The 20,115-nt window shown below is 41.3% G+C and overlaps 1 protein-coding gene across 3 annotated transcripts in view; it reads left to right on the plus strand.

Annotated features, from left to right (window-relative positions):
• Nucleotides 1-2,046: 2,046 nt before the first annotated feature.
• Nucleotides 2,047-20,115, plus strand: part of DHX33 (DEAH-box helicase 33) — a 28,325-nt gene continuing 10,256 nt past the window's right edge. The window contains exons 1-12 of one of the 3 annotated variants that reach the window (XM_077165641.1): nt 2,414-2,481; nt 2,618-2,668; nt 4,239-4,399; nt 5,030-5,257; nt 5,461-5,631; nt 7,825-8,010; nt 8,772-8,883; nt 9,973-10,132; nt 10,316-10,404; nt 12,179-12,306; nt 12,707-12,910; nt 15,557-15,643. In XM_077165641.1, coding sequence (XP_077021756.1) covers nt 5,099-5,257; nt 5,461-5,631; nt 7,825-8,010; nt 8,772-8,883; nt 9,973-10,132; nt 10,316-10,404; nt 12,179-12,306; nt 12,707-12,910; nt 15,557-15,643 — 1,296 coding nt within the window. In that variant the 5' untranslated portion in view covers nt 2,414-2,481; nt 2,618-2,668; nt 4,239-4,399; nt 5,030-5,098. Of the gene's footprint in view, nt 2,482-2,617; nt 2,669-3,825; nt 4,130-4,238; nt 4,400-5,029; nt 5,258-5,460; nt 5,632-7,824; nt 8,011-8,771; nt 8,884-9,972; nt 10,133-10,315; nt 10,405-12,178; nt 12,307-12,706; nt 12,911-15,556; nt 15,644-20,115 lie in introns of those variants that run through there. The other 2 variants (XM_077165640.1, XM_077165642.1) reach the window with 2 other exon arrangements.

Consider the following 20,115-nt stretch of genomic DNA (forward strand, 5'->3'; position numbering starts at 1 on the left):
CTATTATCTGGTATTTTTAATTATAGAGAGATTAATGTATATGGGTAAAAGCTTATGCCTAGTTGCTGAGGCTTACGATTCTCTGGAAGCAAGACGAAGCAAAACTGAACATGCTCAAGGGTAGTGATTTGATGATCAAACAAGCCAGCCAATAGTGGGGACCACCAGCTGAAACGGTCACGGTCAGACCATGTAGTAAGTCCACAGACCATCCCAGACAAGAATGAAATGTTTCTGATAAGTCACCTTTTGGAGGAAAATCTTGAATATTCTTTGACTAGCCTTTGATATCTTTGAATATGCTTGTCAGCATTTGCATATGATACCACTTTCAAATCTGCATATGGAGGTCACTTAACCACAGGAAATTTCTTTTGGAGAGACAACAGATTTCAGATGACTGAAAAATAGAAGAGAAAATGTGGGCAATAGTACTTGATAGTTATATAGGATTTTATTTTTTCCACTCCGGCCCACATAGCTTTGAAACTGTGAAAAAGCTGTATCATTAGGCCAGAGATTACAGCTCAGTAACTTACAGATGTGTTTTATTTTGCCTGTACCAGGTTCTTAAAACTTGGAGCCAATGTTTAAAAACAGACACATTTCTTTGCGGGCCACGGTGGCTCAGCAGGCAAGAATGATCGCCAGCCATGCCAGAGGACCCGGGTTTGATTCCCGGTGCCTGCCCATGTTAGAAAAAAAAATAGACACATTTCACATACAAATCTTCATGTTTGTCTTGAAAAAATTGGAAGATACCCGGCTTGCAATCTTGCTTGACAAACTACTGCCTAGAAGTAATTAGTGGCTGCTTCTAGAGATAGCCTATACTCTCCAGAGATGACTTCATCTGTTTGTATTACCTATCTGGCCTCTTGTAATAATTTTAAGTATCTGATTCCTGTTTAGTCTACTCTGGAAAGCATACTGGGATAAAGGAATAGGGTCTGTCAATGTTTACCCAATGTCCATAACTTGAGAATTATTTTCCCTTTAGCTTTGGGTTGCCTTAGTAAATTAATATTTTGGCAGAGGGACTGAAATGTTATCAATTTATTCTTAAATACGTATCTGCTATTAGTTCAACATGTATATTTCCTGTTCACTGCCAGCAACAGGAAAGCTATCTCTGACTTGGAGAAAAGGGGAGGACGATTTTTAACAGGCTCACATATAGGGCAAGTGCCATGGTAATGAGCTTCAGAAGATGCCTGAAGTCCTTCAGTTTGTTAAAGTTTGTGGTGAATTCTCTGGATATCACATTTCTTGTAAACAGGGAAAACAGCTGCCTGCCCGTCCTTCTGCGTTGAATTAGCAAATCTAAGAGTTTTGAATTTTAGATAGGTTGGAGGAACTATCTTCCCCACTGGCGTCATGGATCTGTTCGTTGATGGGTGTGTGTATGCTGGGACTGAGGAGCCATGTGGAGAACTTGAGTTTGGCAAGAGTGGTTGAGGAAAAGGAGGGGGAAAAAGATAATTTAGTTCCACTTAAATCCTTTCCCTGCTTCATTAGAGGAGCAGACCATGTCCATTAGTCTGAAGAATAACATGATTGTGGCAGAACCATAGAATTCGCTTTCTTCCTCTGTAACAAGATGATCACCAATATCCTTTTCAACATTACGATTTAGTAACATCTGAATGGCTTTAGGTAATCTCAGATGCCTCAGTTTCTTCATCTGTAAATCGGATATATCTACCTACCATAAAACTTACAAATTGCTTAGAGTATTAAATGATGCAAATGTTTGTGTTCCTCGTTAGTTTTACAAAATTAAGTACCTTCCTTGGGGAGTGACTGTTATTATGGACAGAAGGGGAAACCCGCGTTTGCTGGAAATAAATCGTGTGAGCAGAACAATAAAACAGTCAATAAGGAGAACGCCGTTATCCAAGAAGAAGGTCCACGGAACTGCACGACCTGTATTTAGCTGTTGTCGCTCCGGAACCTTTTTCCATTGCGCCGCGTTCGCTGCCCATCCCGCCCTCCGGAAGTGGAAGCCTTCCGAAACACCGGGTGCATACTGGGAGTTGTAGTGCCGTTCCTAAAGGCTCGGGCGGCCGTGCGGTCATCATCGTTGGCCGCCGGGATCCTCCAGCACGTGGTGGGGAAGGGGCGGCGACCGCTAGCGGTTAGCTCCCGCGAGCGTTTGGAGCTGTCAGCTCTCGCCCTTCCCGCCGCGGTACCCTCCCGACATGCCCGAGGAGGCGGGCTTCCCTCCCGCCAAGAGGTTCCGGCCGGGTTCTAGGGCTCCGAGTCGCGCGGGGTCCTGCCCTCCCGGGAGACGAGTGGTGATGCTAATGACTGCGGGCGGCGGTGGCGGAGGAGGTCGGAGGCAGCAACCGCCCTTGGCGCAGCCCTCGGTTAGTCCCTACCCCGAGGCCGTGGAGCTGCAGCGCCGGAGTCTGCCCATCTTCCAGGCGCGGGGACAACTGTTGGCCCAGCTCAGAAACCTGGACAGCGCCGTCCTCATCGGTGAGTGGCCGCGCGAGCGGGCGGGCCTTTTCTTGCTCTCCATTCCTCGCTTCGCGAGAACCATTCTTCTTAGATGCTCTCATCCTCTTTCACCCATTCGTTCCTCCGACAAATCTGAACACCTTAACTGTTCCAGGACCTGGGAGCGGCCTCGGAGAAGAGTCGGGCAGCTAGCTCTGTGCTGGAGGTACTCACCGCCCACTGGGGGTGACCAACGTGTGTAGGCAGACTTGCTTTCCTTGTGAAAGGATAGAAGGGGTGTACAGGGCTTTGGGAGTTTAGAAGAGTGGATCTGACCCGGTCAGCTAGGAGCAGATGGGGCGGTGGTCTTCGAACTGAGTCTTAAATCTAAGAGTGAGTGAGCTAGGTGACTTAGAGGTGACTTAAGAGGTGACATTCCACCCAGAGAGGGAGCCAGGATGAGAGAACTGGAGGTGAGAAACAGTTCCGTTTAATCGGAAATAGTGGCTTCTGGTGCATGAATTAAGAGATGGAGTTGTACAGCGGGGCCTGATTGAAGGGGAATTTGATCCCCAATGTTTAAGGATGGGTGAAGAAAGAGTCCTGCAAGACGGAGAGGATGGGTCTCCAGAGAGAGGAAAGAGACCCAGGAGAACCTGGTAGTTAAAGAAATAGAGGAAAAAGGAAGGAAGAAGAAGATCCAGCAATGACGGCCAGTGAGAGAGGAACCGAAAAAAAAAATGCTGACTGAATTTGAATCTGGGGTATTGATTGTGAACCCTTTCAGAGCTGTTTCAGTAGATCTGTAGGGTTTGGAGCTAACTCATCATTTGGGCTGAGAATTGGGAGGTGAGGGAATGAGGGCAGTAGAAGCAGGTTTCTGTTTTGCCAAAAAGGAGGGTGTGGTAGTTAGAGTCAGTTGTCAGCTTAGCCAGGTGAAGGCACCTAGTTCTGTTGCTGTGGACATGAGCCAATGGCATGTGAACCTCATCTGTTGCTGATTACATCTGCAGTCGGCTAGGAGGTGTGTCTGCTGTAATGAATAATGTTTGATTTAATTGGCTGGTGCTTAAATGAGAGAGCTTAAGGTAGCATAGCCCAAGCAGCTCAGCCCAGGCCTTTGGAGATGCAGAAAGAAATCACCCCTGGAAAAGATATTGGAACCCAGAGGCCTGGAGAGAAGGCCAGCAGAGATCACTCTGTGCCTTCCCATGTAAGAAAAGACCTCAGTTGAAAGTTAGCTGCCTTTCCTCTGAAGAACTAATGAAATAAATCCCCTTTTATTAAAAGCCATCCATCTCTGATGTGTTGCATTCCGGCAGCTAGCAAACTAGAACAGAGGGAGACAGAGGCTGATGGGAAGAACTCAGTAGAGAGAGAAAGAGGATAAAGATGAAAAGAGTGCCGTAACAGAGCAAAGATCAGGTGGCATGGGGACAAGAGGCACTTGGTGACCAGGCTTAAATGTTAAGCTGATTGGGAATAGGAGGAAGGATGCCTGTGAGGCTGCAGGGCTGGAATAGAATGAGTGGCTGTAGAGAAGCTTGTGGGGGGTGGTTGAGGGAGATCCCACTTGAAGGTTTCACTTTTTCTGTGAAATAGGCACAGGAGCTGTCCTGAGATTGGGGAATTCAGGTCCTTGGGGAGCAAAACAAGAAAAAGGATTGATGGCGGTGCTGGTGCCCAGGTGCATTTTTACTTCATTCCAAAATCAGGCCTATGTCTGTACACTTGAGTCACTTGAGTTCTTTTACTTTCCATATACATTGAAAATAGACTTTTTTTTTCTTTCCCAGGGGAAACAGGCTCAGGGAAGACAACTCAGATCCCTCAGTACCTCTATGAAGGGGGGATCAGCCGCCAGGGCATCATTGCTGTGACCCAGCCTCGCCGAGTGGCTGCCATCTCTCTTGCTGCTAGAGTCTCAGATGAAAAGAGAACTGAACTCGGGAAGCTGGTACTGACTATCCTTCTTTGCTGTTGGGAATAGACAATGCTTCCATTCTTTCTCCCCGTTCCTTGTTATTTCTGTAAAGACTTCTCTCCGCACATGGAGAGCATTCTTCTCGCTACATTTGTTTAGGCCTATCTCAGCATTCTTTACCAGTTCCTAAGAGATCAGATGGTCTGTTAGTCCTGTTTGCTTTGCTTTCAAAATCCCTTGGCAATTTGGATAAATTAGTTTTTTTTCATAAACAGTTCTAAGGCTTCGGTAACAATTGTTAGACCTCTCTTTCTAGAAGACTTGCAAGTATATTCTAGCTTTTATGTGGGTTTTGATAATATGTGAAATAAAGAAATCCCAGAACTGTGTTAAGACAGATTTACTTGTATTGGAGGTAAGGAGGTCACTTAAAATCCTCTTGGTCATCTCTTCACATCTGTACATAGCTTTATATGAAGCTATCAAGTAGCTAGGGGTCTGCAGGTAAATTGATTTAAATGCTCCTCAGGGAAATAACTGTTACCTGAGGGAGCAGGGCAGGTCAGTGTATGTTTTGTTTACTGTCATAGTATCATAGCACCGTGCTAGATACATAATAGCTGTTAAACAAGTATTTGATGAATGAATGCTTTTTCCACACAGGTTGGCTATACTGTGCGCTTTGATGATGTCACCTCAGAAGACACCAGGATCAAGTTCCTGACAGATGGCATGCTTCTACGTGAAGCCATTTCAGATGCCTTGCTTCGGAAGTACAGCTGTGTCATTTTGGATGAAGCCCACGAACGGACTATCCACACAGATGTGCTCTTTGGCGTGGTGAAAGCTGCGCAGCGGCGGCGAAAGGAATTGGGGAAATTGCCTCTCAAAGTATGTACAGCACATTTAAGGAAGTAGTCCTTTATCTTTTTCTCAGTGCATTTTCCTTCGCACATTCTATCTCAAAGCCACAGAGAAAGTAACTATGATGAGAGTGGCACAGGCCTCTAGCCTCTGCTTTTTGGGCTCAGGAAGGACACAGAAAGCCTGTCCTAGTTTTTGTTTGCCACCCCCCTCTTCATTCTCTCGTATAGGTGATTGTGATGTCAGCTACGATGGATGTGGACCTCTTCTCTCAGTATTTCAATGGGGCCCCAGTCCTCTACCTGGAAGGTCGGCAGCATCCGATTCAGATTTTTTACACCAAACAGCCTCAGAATGATTACCTGCATGCAGCACTGGTCTCAGTCTTCCAGATCCACCAGGTATAGAGTGGGGCTCAGATTCCTGAAAAGTTCTATTTTACCTTGCCATCGATAGTGAGACCATTCAGTCTGGAAAAAAAAAAAAAGCTACTGTGTCATTAAGATGAATAAGGAATTTATTTGCCTTTTCAGGTTTTTAATCCCTTTTTTATGATGTCTCTTATTTTCTCCAAAAAGAAAAATTGAACTATGTACAGAAACTGACCAGAATCTTTCTTCAGCTAAACCAGCAAACTTTCATCAATGTGAGCAGTGGCATCCAAATGGTTTCTTTTTTCCTTTTTAAATAGTTTTATTGAGATATGTTCACACACCATCCGATCTATACAAAGTATACAATCCTTGGCTCACAGTATCATCACATAGTTGTGCATTCATCACCACAATCAATTTTAGAACATTGAAAGCACTTTTTGTTTGTATGTTTATGGCGGGGGTCACGTTTTATTCTTCTTCCATGTAAGTATACCATTATTTCAGCACCATTTGTTGAATTTTTTTGTTTGTTTTTTCTTTCTTATTTGCTTGCTTGTTTATTTTGGAAAGTGCAAGGGCCGGGAATCGAACCCAGATCTGCAAGGCAGATAAGAATTCTAAGATTAACCTACCTTGTACCCTCTGCAAGTACTTCTTTTGATGGCATCATTTAATAAGGGCTCTGTTTAGTTTGCCACGGCTGATACAACCAATAACACAGGCTGGTTGGCTTAAAGAGGTATTTATTTTCTCAGTTTTGGAGACTAGAGGTCCAAAATTAACATGCATGCTTTCTCTGAAGTCTGGAGTATTCTGCTGGTGGTTTGTTGGCACCCATAACTCAATCTCTTCTTCTTTCCCATGGCCATCTCTCTCCTGTCTCCTCTGTCCAAATTTCCTCTCCTTATAAGGATGCCAATCATATTAATATTAATTAAGGCACTTTAATTAATTTTAATTAATTAACATTAATTATTGTTAGTTAATTATAAATGATATTAATAAAAATAATTAATATTAATTTATTCACTTTAATAAATAGCACCCTCAAAGATCCAATTTGCAAATGAGTTCATATTCACAGGACTGGGGGTTAGAACTTGAGCGTGTCTTTTGTTAATACGTAACAGACTCCTTTTCCAGCTTGACTGTTTCTGTCTGTTTCCACAGATCATGATTTCCCAATTTTTGTTCCATTTTGTCAGCTTCATTTTCCACGGTGATTCTGAAAGGAAGGAAGCGTTTATAAAAATTTGTTCACTTATCTGATTGTGCTTTTCATGGTATTGTTTTTGTTGCAAAAACAATCTGGTGATTTTCCTTCAAAATTTCCTTGCTTTTTTTTTTTAGTAGACTGTATTTTTTAGAGCAGTTTTATGTTTACAGGAAGACTGCACAAAAATACAGAGATTTCCCATATTAACTCCCTTTCCCCCACCCCCTATTTCCCCTATTACTAACATTTCACATTGCTGTGGTACATTTGTTACAGTTCATGAACCACCTTTATTGTTTTGAATTTTTTTAACATTTTATATTGTGAAATATAACAAATACAAAAAAGCAATAAATTTCAAAGTACATTTTCACAAGTAGTTATAAAACAGATTTCAATGTTTGCCAATACTTTTTAATGGTCTGTCCAACATATTCTGGGATGTATCCGGTTATTACATTAAACCATACAGAATTATAAGCCCTCATTCCCATTCTGGGTTCCATATATTTGTAAGCCATTTATTTTTAATCAGTCAGGTGTTTTAATTTTCATTATTCTGTGTTACCAACACCCCCGTCCTTTTCTTCAGTTTTATTTTTCAAGTTTTTGATGAATTAAACAATTAACTCCAACCTATGTAAATCTCTTGAGCCTCAGTTTCTTTATTTCTAGAATGAGGATAATAAAGCACTCCAAAAGCACTTCACACTGTGCTAGCACATACTTAGAGGATCTATTCTAATTTGATTTTATCCAGCCACCAAAACTTTTCTCCTATATACCTACCTTAATTGTAAATATAGCCAGCTAGCTGGCCTATGTTATTGTCTTATGCATAATTGGTAATAAGGATTTTCTTCCAGAGGAGGCACCAACCTTAAGGCTCATCTATGTCTCCCTTTAAAAATAGCTCTGGGAAACATCAGTGACCATTGTTTTCTTCTGTGACCTGAGCAGCCATCAACTTTTGGTAATCCCACTCTTTGCCTTTTTTATAGGAAGCCCCTTCTTCTCAGGATATCCTGGTTTTCCTCACTGGTCAGGAGGAGATAGAAGCAATGAGCAAGACCTGCCGAGACATCGCAAAGCACCTCCCTGATGGCTGTCCCGCAATGCTGGTCCTCCCTCTGTACGCCTCCCTGCCCTATGCACAGCAGCTCCGTGTCTTCCAGGGGGCCCCAAAGGTGAGTGCACCCCTCTCCTGTCCAGCCGCATCCCTGGGTGCCGAGATAGAGTCACCAGATACAGTATCTGGGATGGAATGTTCTGGTACCAGATAAACTAGTTGAAGAGCCAGCAGGAATATAAAGCACAGCTTATATAAGATAAGAACAGGGAGGCACTTGTCAGGGTGTCAGGGAGACAGGAGGGTGAAAGCTGCATGGTAAGTGGGTGGCTCTTCTAAGTCCAACAGGAACCAGCTGTGTTTAATCTCACCTCCATTTATGAGGTACCTGTGATGTGCCAGGCACTATGCCAGCACTCCATTATACACTCTCTCATCCTCACAAGAACCAGCAAGGTAGGTAGTATCTGTTTAGTAAACACTGAGGTTCATGGGGATATGGAGGCCCCAGGAGGCAAAGTAGTCATTGCTTAGGGGAACACAGTAAAGAGAGGGAAACTAGGACCTGAGGGTCAGGGTGGGACCCTTGTATACCTATCTCACTTCCAGTGTCAGGTTCCAGGACTCCAGCTCACATCTACTGCTTCTAAATCTTGTGCTCCTTCCACTACATCACATTGCCTCAGGATAAGCTTTTAGGACTAACATCCCCCACCCCCAACCCAGTTTAATGACCAGCCACCATAGAATCTGCCATTAATAACAGTTATATTTTCTTGATAAGGAATAAATTGTTGTGGAAATTTATGGTGAGGAATATGTCTTAAAACTTCTGAATCATATGTGTGTCATATGGCTTTTTGGTTTTTTTCCTCTTAGGGCTATCGCAAAGTGATCATTTCAACCAACATCGCTGAAACCTCCATAACCATTACAGGAATAAAATATGTAGTTGACACAGGCATGGTTAAAGCAAAGAAGTATAACCCTGGTGAGAATTTGTAGCTCATGAATGTCACTTCTGCACATAGTGAGCAAATGAATCTGCTGTAGCCCTGCAGCTTCTTCCACATGAGCATTTCACGCGGATAACCTAACTCAGCTTTGGGTGGCAGGCACCATATGTGATACAATGCAGGAGTCACATCCTTGAAGGAGGGCTGAAGCAGGCACGTGAGACCAAGGAGGCAAGGCAGGAAAGAAGAGCAGAGGCTTAGCAGGCGAGGGAGCAGAGGGGCCCGGGCAGAGGTCTGAAACCCAGTCAGAAGTTGGGGGAGAATTAGGACTCGAAGACTGGGGGCAGCCTGATCTGCAGCTAGAGGTTCTCACTAGACATATTAGAGTTTGGTTGGTTGGTTTGAGCCAAGCTTCCTTAGGCCAGGGCGAGGGATCAGGGGTGGGACACTAGGTATGTACTGAGAATGTACAGTGAGAAGCTTGCTTGAAGTCATTTTTGTTCATGTCTTTTTTATATCCTGTCTTACTCTATGGAGGATCTGAAACAGCTGAAATATTGCTTCCAAATATTTGCTTGAAATCTATTTACTACTAAGCATTCAAGGATGCCCACCTTCACATGTGTTTCTCTTGGAGCGAATGTGTGTGAAAGGGAAAGGTTCTCCAGTGCCTGGTACAGAAGGCAAACTTTATCAAGAAAATCTGTGTCTTTTACTCTTAGGAAACAAACAATATATTACCTCTGTTTTAGAGTAGACCTGGGCCCACAAGGGAGGTGAGATGCTTAAATTCTGAGTTCTTGATTGTCATTGGTCCCCTAGGATCTAAGCTGAGACCTCTGAAATCTACCCTCTGACTCCTTGCTATGAGCATGAAGTTTTTCTAGATTTTTAGAAAGACATCTCATACAGTGCTTATTACAAGACCGCATTTTACTGTGGGACCAAACCACTGCAAAGCAGCCGGGTGCATGCTTTCCAATTTAGGCTTAGATTTTCTAGATCCACATATTGCAGAAAGGATTACTGGTGTTCTGAGGAAGACTTTTTTTTTTTTTTTGGTCAAAGCTGTAGAAATAGTTTGTTTATTAGTGAAGCACCAACGTGGCCTGCTCTCCTTCCAGACAGTGGTCTTGAGGTTTTAGCAGTGCAGCGGGTGTCAAAGACCCAGGCCTGGCAGCGCACGGGAAGGGCCGGCAGAGAGGACAGTGGCATCTGTTACCGCCTCTACACCGAGGAGGAATTTGAGAAGTTTGATAAGATGACGGTGCCAGAGATCCAAAGGTAAGCTGGAGTTGTTCCAGCAATCCTGCCATTTGTCCTCACCTCTCTCTTTCCCATTTCATCATGCTTTTTAGATGCTACACAATTTTCACTAATGCTCTTCCTCAGAACACCAGTAATGGTTCTGACTCACTGGCTGGAGGATCAGAGACATAAACGATTTGTGTGTCACATTCTTTGCAGGTGTGATCTTGCAAGTGTGATGCTACAGCTCCTGGCAATGAAAGTCCCAAATGTGCTCACTTTTGATTTCATGTCCAAACCATCTCCAGGTAAGTGCAATCCTCAGTGTTGTGAAAGGTGTACAATTAGATAAAAAACAACAAATGGACTTTGTTTAGTTTGGTGGTTAACAATATTAACTATCAGAGAGGCATCTCAAAACCATCAAGTGGAAGATTCTGTGCTTTCAGTCTAGCCCCAACGTAAGAGGCACAGCATTATCTAGGGACATACAAATGGATTCCTTGGGATATTGGAGATACCTAGGAGAAATTGTACACATTGCTTTGTTAGAATTTGCTTCCTGCCATTAATTGGTTATCTCTTCATGGAGGACGAAAAAAAGAATTGGGATTCTTAATGATGGTAGCTTTGGAACTCTCCTATTCTTATTTTTTCCCTCTTTTTTAAGTGAAGTAAAGAATTAACAGGCATACAAGGTTCCCACCTCAATCCTCAGGTCCTAGTTTCCCTCTCCTAAAGCAATCATTGTGACCATTTTCTAGTCTTGTTTCAGAGCAAATAGGAGCATACTTAATCCTTTTAAAGACACAAATAGCAGCATACATTATGCGCTATTCTACACTTCAGTTTTTCTTTTAATTATTAAATTCCTACATACCAAGAGGTAATATATGTTAGGCATAAGATGAGATGAAATAAACACCTGTGCACCCTGGGCCGATGCCACTGGAAGCCCCTCAGCCCCTTCCTGACCGCACGCGCCGCCTTGCCACTTGCTGAAGTAACTGCTCTCCCCCATTATGTTTGCAATTTCCTGGATTGTCTTTATTCCTTCATGTGTGTATCCCTGAACAGTATGTTGCTTAAATTTGCATGTTTATTTATTCTTCGGCAACCTTCTCTTTTCATCCAGCATGTTTTGTGTGGTGTATTTGTATTGATGCCTTTTCAATGCTGAAAGCTAGTGAGATCCCACTGTATCAACATATTTATCCATTCTCCTGTAGATATACATTTACTGACTGCTTTTTGCTCGACATTTACCCATTGCTTTTTTCATAAGACATTTTACAAATCTATTCTATATCAGTATATATATATATTTAGTACATCCTTACAAATTCTTTAATAGGTAGTACATTTACATGGTTCAAAATTCAAAAAGTATGAGAGTAAATAATTAGCAGTGTCCTTCTCATCCTTCATCTCTCAGCCTCCCAGGCTGCCTCTGAAGGCAACTGGTATTTGCATTGTTTTATGTATGCTTCTGGATATTTTTGCAGGATAGATACAAATAAATCTATATTCTTCCAGTCTTTTTGTTAATTAATGGTGACAGACTCCACATTACTGATTTGTACCTTGCTTTTATTACTCGTTAACTTATTTATAGATTATTCCATTTTAGTAAATAAGGCACATCCTCCTTTTTAATGACTATATATTTCTGTGGTGAGTGTACCGTGGTTTATTTTAGGCTTCTATTTCTAGTCATTTGTTAGCGCAGATATTTGTACAAAGAATATGTATGTAAAAAAAAAGAATATGTATGTATATAGGTCTTTGTATGATATATGAATAGATGTGTAGGTGAAATTCATAAGTTACGTTACTGGCTTAGAGGATGGCATTTTTAAAATTTACTTACATATGCCAAATTAAAGGCCATTATTTAAAAGTGAACTGGACTAAAAACAGTGATGTCATTAACAGCTTTGAAAAGTATGTGATGGGGGCAGTGGTGATAGTGATCTTTGCTTTTGTTTGATGTAGAGTTATCAGAAGCTCCCCGAAGTACTGAACTGGTGGCAGCTTCCATTTTGGGATTTTTGGCTTCTTTTTGTGTCTCTCTTTCTTTAGATCACATTCAGGCAGCCATTGCCCAGCTGGACCTGTTGGGTGCTCTTGAACATAAGGATGACCAGCTTACCCTGACTCCAATTGGAAGAAAGATGGCAGCATTTCCTTTAGAACCCAAATTTGCCAAAGTAAATGATCCGCTCTCCTCAGTTCCTTTTCTGTACATTGCAGGTTAGCCATCCTAAAGTAGACTCCTGAACCCAGTGCTTCTAGATTAATCTTCACTTTTTCTCTTAAATAATTATCAACCCCTACTTTTTATCAGTACAATCCCGATTTATATTCCGTGTGGGATTCAAAGATATTAAGTCAAGAGCCCTGCTCCCAGAGGATTTGTAATCCTTCGTGGAAGGCAGTCATCTGTTTTACCAAAAAGTAAGATAACACTGACATATGTATGTTTCTAAAACGATGACCATCTGCCCTTGAACTCCTTAGAAGGGAAGATGCAAAAGCAATAAACAGAAGTACTGTATTCAGAACTGAGGGAACAACTGGGTTTAAACTGTTGTTAATTTTGATTTGCAGACCCTCCTCCTCTCCCCCAAATTCCACTGTACAGAGGAGGTGCTGACCATCGTGTCCTTGCTGTCTGTGGACAGTGTTCTGCACACGCCCCCTTCGCAGCGGGATGAGGTGCAGGGCGTCCGGAAGAAGTTCATATCCAGCGAGGGTGATCATATTACCCTGCTCAATATCTATCGAGCCTTCAGAAATATAGGTGGAAATAAGGTATGCCTTTCTTATTTCTTTTATTATACAATAGTGTCTTCTTTCAGGCATGTGTTTTCAGTGCACCTTCCCTTTTTTGGCTGAATCATCTAAAGAGCCACAAAAGCAATACCTGTGCCATCTCAGAATCATCTCTGGAGAGGGTTATTGAGAGGGAAGAAGCGTGATTCCCATCATAGTCTCTGCTGGAGCCTCACTCGGGCAAGTTAGTTAAGCATTTATTGACTCGGTTTCTTAGCTAAAAAATTTTTTTCCCACCTACTCTTTTTTTTTTTTTTTTTAAAGGAAAGACAGAGAGAAGGAAGGAAGGAAGGAAGAAAGGGAAACATCTTTTAAACATTTTCTTGTTTTTATTGTATTCTGTTTCTCCGTTTTTGGTACATGGGCTGGGGCCGGGAATCGAACCGAGGTCCTCCGGCATAGCAGGCAAGCACTTTGCCCGCTGAGCCACCGCGGCCCGCCCCTTCCCACCTACTCTTAACTAACTTCCTTCACAGTAGCTTTTGCCTGTACAGTGTTACATAGTTCCTTAAACCAAATTGGAAAACAGTAATATATTCTTTGATTTATTGAGAAAATCAATAATTGTGCCATAGTGGTGCAGGCTTTTAATTTGCCTGCATTTTAAATCATTCAGGTGAATGCTATAGATACAGAGAAAGCCCTGATGACCTTTCCTATTCCTTCCTCCCTAATGTGACTGCATTCCTCAAGTTGGTGTGTGTCCCCCATGGGTGATGATGTGCTTCTATTTCACATCCATGAACAGTATATACTATAAATATTTTCTTATACTCTCTGTGGTAGTTAAATTCAGTTGTCAACTTGGCCAGGTGAAGGCACCTAGTTCTGTTGCTGTGGACATGAGCCAATGGTACGTGAACCTCATCTGTTGCTAATTACATCTGCAGTCGGCTAGGAGGCGTGTCTGCTGCAGTGAGTGATATTTGACTTAATTGGCTGGTGCTTAAATGAGAGAGCTCAATGTAGCACAGCCCAAGCAGCTCAGCGTACCTCATCTCAGCACTCATAGCTCAGCCCAGGCCTTTGGAGATGCAGAAAGAAATCACCCCGGGGAAAGTTGTTGGAACCCAGAGGTCTGGAGAGAAGACCAGCAGAGACCATCCTGTGCCTTCCCACATGAAAAAGAACCTCAGTGGAAAGTTAGCTGCCTTTCCTCTGAAGAACTAACAAAATAAATCCCCTTTTATTAAAAGCCAATCCTTCTTTGGTGTGTTGCACTCTGGCAGCTAGCAAACTAGAACACTCTCTTACAACTTATTCGCACTTATGGTGCTACAGTGAACATCTTGTGTCTCCTTGTACACATGGGGGAAAATTTCTCTGAGGTTGACACCTGGGAGTGAAACTGCTGGGTCTTGGCCTAGCTGTATCTCAGCTTGTCCATGCTGGCCACATGGCTTACCAAGGTCACTAACACTTTTTATCCTCCTCATAGTAGCATGTATGAGTTTCCATTTTCATAGTCCTCGCTGACTCTTAGTTGAAGTGGCTTTAATTTTTGTCAAAAGTTGTTGGATATGAAATAGTATCTGTTATTTTAAAGTACATTGCCATACTACAATGAGGTACCACTTCACACCCAGTAGGATGGTTATTATTTTAAAACTGGAAAATTAGAACTGTTGGGGCAGATGTGGAGAAATAGGAATACTCATTCATTGCTGGTGGGAATGTAAAATGGTGCATCTGCTATGGAAGACAGTTTGGCAGTTCCTTAGAAAACTTAGTATAGAACTGCCCTATGACCCAGCATTTCCACTCCTAGGTATATACGCCAAAGAATCAAAAACAGGGGCTCAGACTGAGATTTGTATGCAAATGTTTATAGCAGTACATTCACAGTTGCCAAAAGATGGAAGCAACCCAAGTGTCCATCAACAAATGAATGGATAAACAAAATATATATATATCCATACTATGGAATATTATTCAGCTATAAAAAGGAATGAAGTTCTGATACATGTGACAACATGGATGAACTTTGAAGGCATGTTGAGTGAAATAAGCCAGACAAAAAAAGACAAGTACTGTATGATCTCACTTATTAAATACCTAAAATATTAAACAAAACAAACATTGTAACTGTTATATACATGAAAGTGGTTAAAAGAAGAAATTTTGCATTCTATGTATGATGCAGTAAAATTTTAAAAACAACTACAAAAAAACCTGACATTGCTATGATTCTTCAGGAGCTTACAAATCCTTACATGCTTATTGGCTATTTGTATTTCCACTTCTGTAAGTTGCGTATTCATATCCTTTGTCCATTTTTCTTCTGGATTGTTGGTCCTATTCATACTGATTTATAGGAGTTTTAAAAATTACTTTGGAAATACTAATCCTTTATTGACTGTGATGATGCATATATTTTCTCTGAGAAAAGAAAGTCTATAGCTTTTGTTACGGTGACTTGAGATAGGGAATATTTTAGTTTTCTTTTAGTTTAAATTGTTAATATTTTCCTTTTTGTGCATGATTGTTGCTAAAAAGATATTTTCCTTTATTTTCTGGCACCTTAAGTTTTCCCTACCATTTGAATTCAATTGTGGGCTAAAAATTTAGTTATATTTTTTCTATAGAAATGAGAGAACCTGTAATACTTCTTTTTGTTCTCTGCAGGATTGGTGCAAAGAGAATTTTATCAACAGCAAAAATATGATGCTAGTAGCTGAAGTCAGAACACAGCTGAGAGATATCTGCTTAAAGGTATTGTTTCTCCCTGGTGTTCTTTGGGGGACTAACTCGTCAGTTTTTTCTCTCTCTCACTAATTTGGTGTATACCTGATAGCCCTACTTTTTTTTAATGTATTTTTTTCATATAGTTAGCTACACTCTATGTGTAATTTATATTCAGCTGTTACAAATTTTATAAGCACTTCCCAGTGTTAAAAAATGCTTCCTAAGAATTCTTTTTAATGAGACTGTTATTTTTTTTAGGTAACAAAAGCAGTGCATGTTTGTTAAATATTGAAAATTGCCAGAACATAGCTGTTGTATTAGTTTCCTAGCAGGTAAAACAAGTGCAGGTGGAGGGTGGTGTGTGTAAGTGCTCTCCTGTTGCAGAGTACTGCGATAGGACCCATCTTTTTGCCATCAGAAGCAGCTCTGAGGAGAGGCCTTGTGCTCAAAGGCTTCTTCTGAGACTGCCTCCTTTGGAACTCTGGCATCCACATGGAAGACCCTCTTAGTCTTCACGTCCCAAGGAGACAGTTGTAGCCTTTACCCAGGCCTGTGTCAGATGTTAATGATCTACTGTTAGCACTGAAGCTTTTTTCCTCCTTATAGCCTGTTCATTTCTCACATTTTTCCAAATCCCTCTTGCACCTGAAAAGTTTTCCTTCCAGACTATCCCTTGACTTTGTGAGTTTTCTCAATTTATTATTGACAGTAGGAAATGGTACTTTTCTCTTAGTTCTGAAATGATAAAGCTTCAGTGGCAGAGGGAATCTCCTTTTATATGCCAGGCACTCTTCAGAGTCCTGGGGTTTTACCAACAAGCCAGAGATACAGTATCTTTTTTTTTTTAATGCAATTTTATTGAAATATATTCACACAGCATACAATCCATCCAAAGTATACAATTGAAGGCTCACAGTATCATAAAATAGTTCATCACCACATTCGATTTTTCTTTTGTAACATCACATAGTTGTATATTTGTCATGGTGATCATTTTTAGAACATTTGCATCACTCCAGGAAAAAAAATAAAAAGAAAAAACCCATACATCCCTTACTCCTTACCCCTCCTTCTCATTGACCACTACAATCTACCAATTTTTTACAATCTACCCAATTTTTTTTTCCTCAGCTGTATTAGCTAGGGTTCTCTAGAGAAACAGAATCAGCAGGAAATATCCGTAGATAAGAAATTTATAAAAGTCTCTCACATAACTGGGAACATAGAGTCCACAATCTGTAGGGCAGGCTGTGAAGCTGATGACTCTGAGGGCGGGTCTGGATGAACTCCACAGGAGAGGCTTGCTGGCCAAAGCAGGAGAAAGACCGTCTCTGCTGAATCCTCCTTAAAAGCCGTCCAGTGATTAGATTAAACATCACTCATTGCAGAAGACACTCCCCACGGCTAATTACAAATGCATTCAGCTTGGATGCAGCCGATGTGGTCATGATTTAATTCTGTGAAATGACCTCATAGCAACAGACAGGTCAGCACTTTCCCAACCAGACAAATGGGTACCACCACCTGGCCAAGTTGACACATGAATCTGACTATGACTGTACCCTTAGGCCACCTCTATCCATTTCTAATCTTGAACACTCCTGCCATAAACACCAGTGTGCGAATGTCCACTCACAGCCCTGCCCTCAGTTCCTTCAAGTATGTACCTAACAGTGGAATTGCAGATTGCAGGCAATCCCACCCCAATCTCCTGTGCAGTCACCACACTGCCCTCCAGGGGGGCTGCACCGCTCTGCTTCCCTGCCAACTCTGAATAAGTGCATCTCTTTCTCCACATTTTCTCCAGCACTTGTGTTCATTTTTGAACAATTTTATTCACATATCATACAAGCCAACTTAAGTAAAAAAATCAATGGCTCCTCATATAATCACATAGCCCTGCCTTTGCTACCACAGTCTATCTGAAAACATTTCCTTTTCTGCAAACAATCCCATACCCCTCCCCACTTATTGACATTTAGTTTTGGCATATTGCCTTTGTTACAGTCAATGGAAGCATAGTGCAGTGTTAACTGTTAACTGTAAACTGTAGGCCCTAGTTTGTATTGATTGTATTTTTTCTTATATACCATCACTTTTCAATACCTTGCCATTTTGACATTCATTTGTTTTCCCTCATGCAAAAACATTCTTATATTTGTACATTTACTTGCCATCATTGCCCACTCCAGGGCAATGGTATAACTAAGTTATACCATCTCAGTCTTTATCCTCTGTCTTTCCTTCTGGTGTCATGCATGCCCCTAGCCCTTCTCCCCCAACCACACTTACACTCACCTTCATTCAGTGCACTTATATTGTTGTGCTATCCTCAGATAGTATTGTGCTATCCATTTCTAGATCTTTACAATCAGTCCTGTTGAACATTCTGTACTGCTTCAGCACCAAATGCCCAATCTCTACCCTGTTTCTGTCTCCTGATATAACCTGTATTCTTAACTTTAACTCAGAGTTCACTCATTAATGTTAGTTCATATTATTGAGACCATACAGTATTTGTCCTTTTGTTTCTGGTTAATTTAACCCAGTGTACTGTCCTCAGGGCTCATCTACACTGTTACATGCGTCATGATTTTAGTCTGTCCTACGGCTGTGTAATATTCCATCATATCTATATACCACAGCTTTTTTTAACCACTTGTCCATTGATAGACATTTGGGTTGTTTCCATTTCTTGGCAATCGTGAATAATGTCGCTGTGTGTGTGTAAATGTCCATTTGTGTCCTTGTCTTCAGTTCCTCTGACTATATACCTAGTAATGGTATTGCTGGATCATATGGAAGCTCTATACTTAGCTTCCTGAGGAACTGCTGAACTGCCTTTCAGCGTGGTTGCACCATTCTACATTCCCACCAACAGTGAATAAGTGTGCCTCTCTCCACATTCTCTCCAGTACTTGTCATTTTCTGTTTTTTTAATAATGGCCATTCTAGTGAGTTTGAGATGCTTTCTCATTGTGGTTTTAATTTACATTTCTCTAATAGCCAGGGAAGTTGAGCATCTTTTCATATGCCTTTTAGCCATTTGTAGTTCCTCTTCTGAAAAGTGTCTGTTCATGTCTTTTGCTCATTGTTTAATTGGGTTGTTTGTTTTTATGTTGAGTTGTAGAATTTCTTTGTATATTCTGGATATTAAACCCTTATCTGATATATGGTGTGGTAGTTAGATTCAGTTGTCAACTTGGCCAGGTGAAGGCACCTAGTTCTGTTGCTGTGGACATGAGCCAATGGTATGTGAACCTCATCTGTTGCTGATTACATCTGCAGTCAGCTAGGAGGCGTGCCTGCTGCAATGAGTGAGTTTGAGTTAATTGACTGGTGCTTAAATGAGAGAGCTCAATGTAGCACAGCCTAAGCAGCTCAGCATACCTCATCTCAGCACTTGCAGCTCAGCCCAGGCCTTTGGAGATGCAGAAAGGAATCACCCTGGGGAAAGTTGTTGGAACCCAGAGGCCTGGAGAGAGGGCCAGCAGAGATCACTCTGTGCCTTCCCATGTAAGAAAGAACCTCAGTTGAAAGTTAGCTGCCTTTCCTCTGAAAAACTAACAAAATAAATCCCCTTTTATTAAAAGCCAATCCGTCTGTGGTATGTTGCATTCTGGCAGCTAGCAAACTACAACATATGGTTTCCAAGTATAGTCTCCCATTGCATAAGCTGCCTTTTTACTTTTCTGACAAAGTTCTTTGGTGCACAAAACTGTTTACTTTTGAGGAACTCCCATTTATCTATTTCTTTTTTCATTGCTCATGCTTTGGGTGTAAGTTTTAGGAAACCATCTTCTATCACAAGATTAATAAGATATTTCCCCGTATTTTCTTCTAAAAGTTTTATAGTCTTGGCTCTAATGTTTAGGTCTTTGATCCATTTTGAGTTTATTTTTGTATAGCATGTGAGATATGGGTTCTTTTTCATTCTTTTGCATATGGAGATCCAGTTCTCCAAACACCATTTATTGAAGAGGCTGCTTTATCCCAGTTGGGTTATCAAAGATTATCAGATTAACTGTCTGTAGATGAGTCTATTTCTGAACACTCAATTTTATTTCATTGGTTGTTATATCTATCTTTATGCCAGCACCATGCTGTTTTGAGCAATTGGACAAGAGAAAGAAATAAAATGCATCTAAACTTGAAAGGAAGAAGTAAAACTCCCACTGTTTGCAGATGACATGATGCTGTATGTTAAAAATTCCAAAACATCTATACTAAACTTCTAGAGCTAATAAATGAGTACAGCAAAGTGGCAGGGTACAAGATTAATACCCCAAAATCAGTGGTAACTTTGTAATATGCTTTAAAATCAGGTAGTGTGAGGCCTCCCACTTCATTTTTCTTTCTCAAGATATTTTTAGCTATTCAGGGCATCCTGCCCTTCCAAAGAAATTTGGTTATTGGCTTTTCTGTTTCTGCAAACTAAGTTGTTGGAATTTTAATTGGTACTGCATTGAATCTATATATCAGTTTGGGTAGAATTGACA

The sequence above is a fragment of the Tamandua tetradactyla genome, chromosome 6 (assembly GCF_023851605.1).
Source record: "Tamandua tetradactyla isolate mTamTet1 chromosome 6, mTamTet1.pri, whole genome shotgun sequence".
Taxonomy (NCBI): Eukaryota; Metazoa; Chordata; class Mammalia; order Pilosa; family Myrmecophagidae; genus Tamandua; species Tamandua tetradactyla.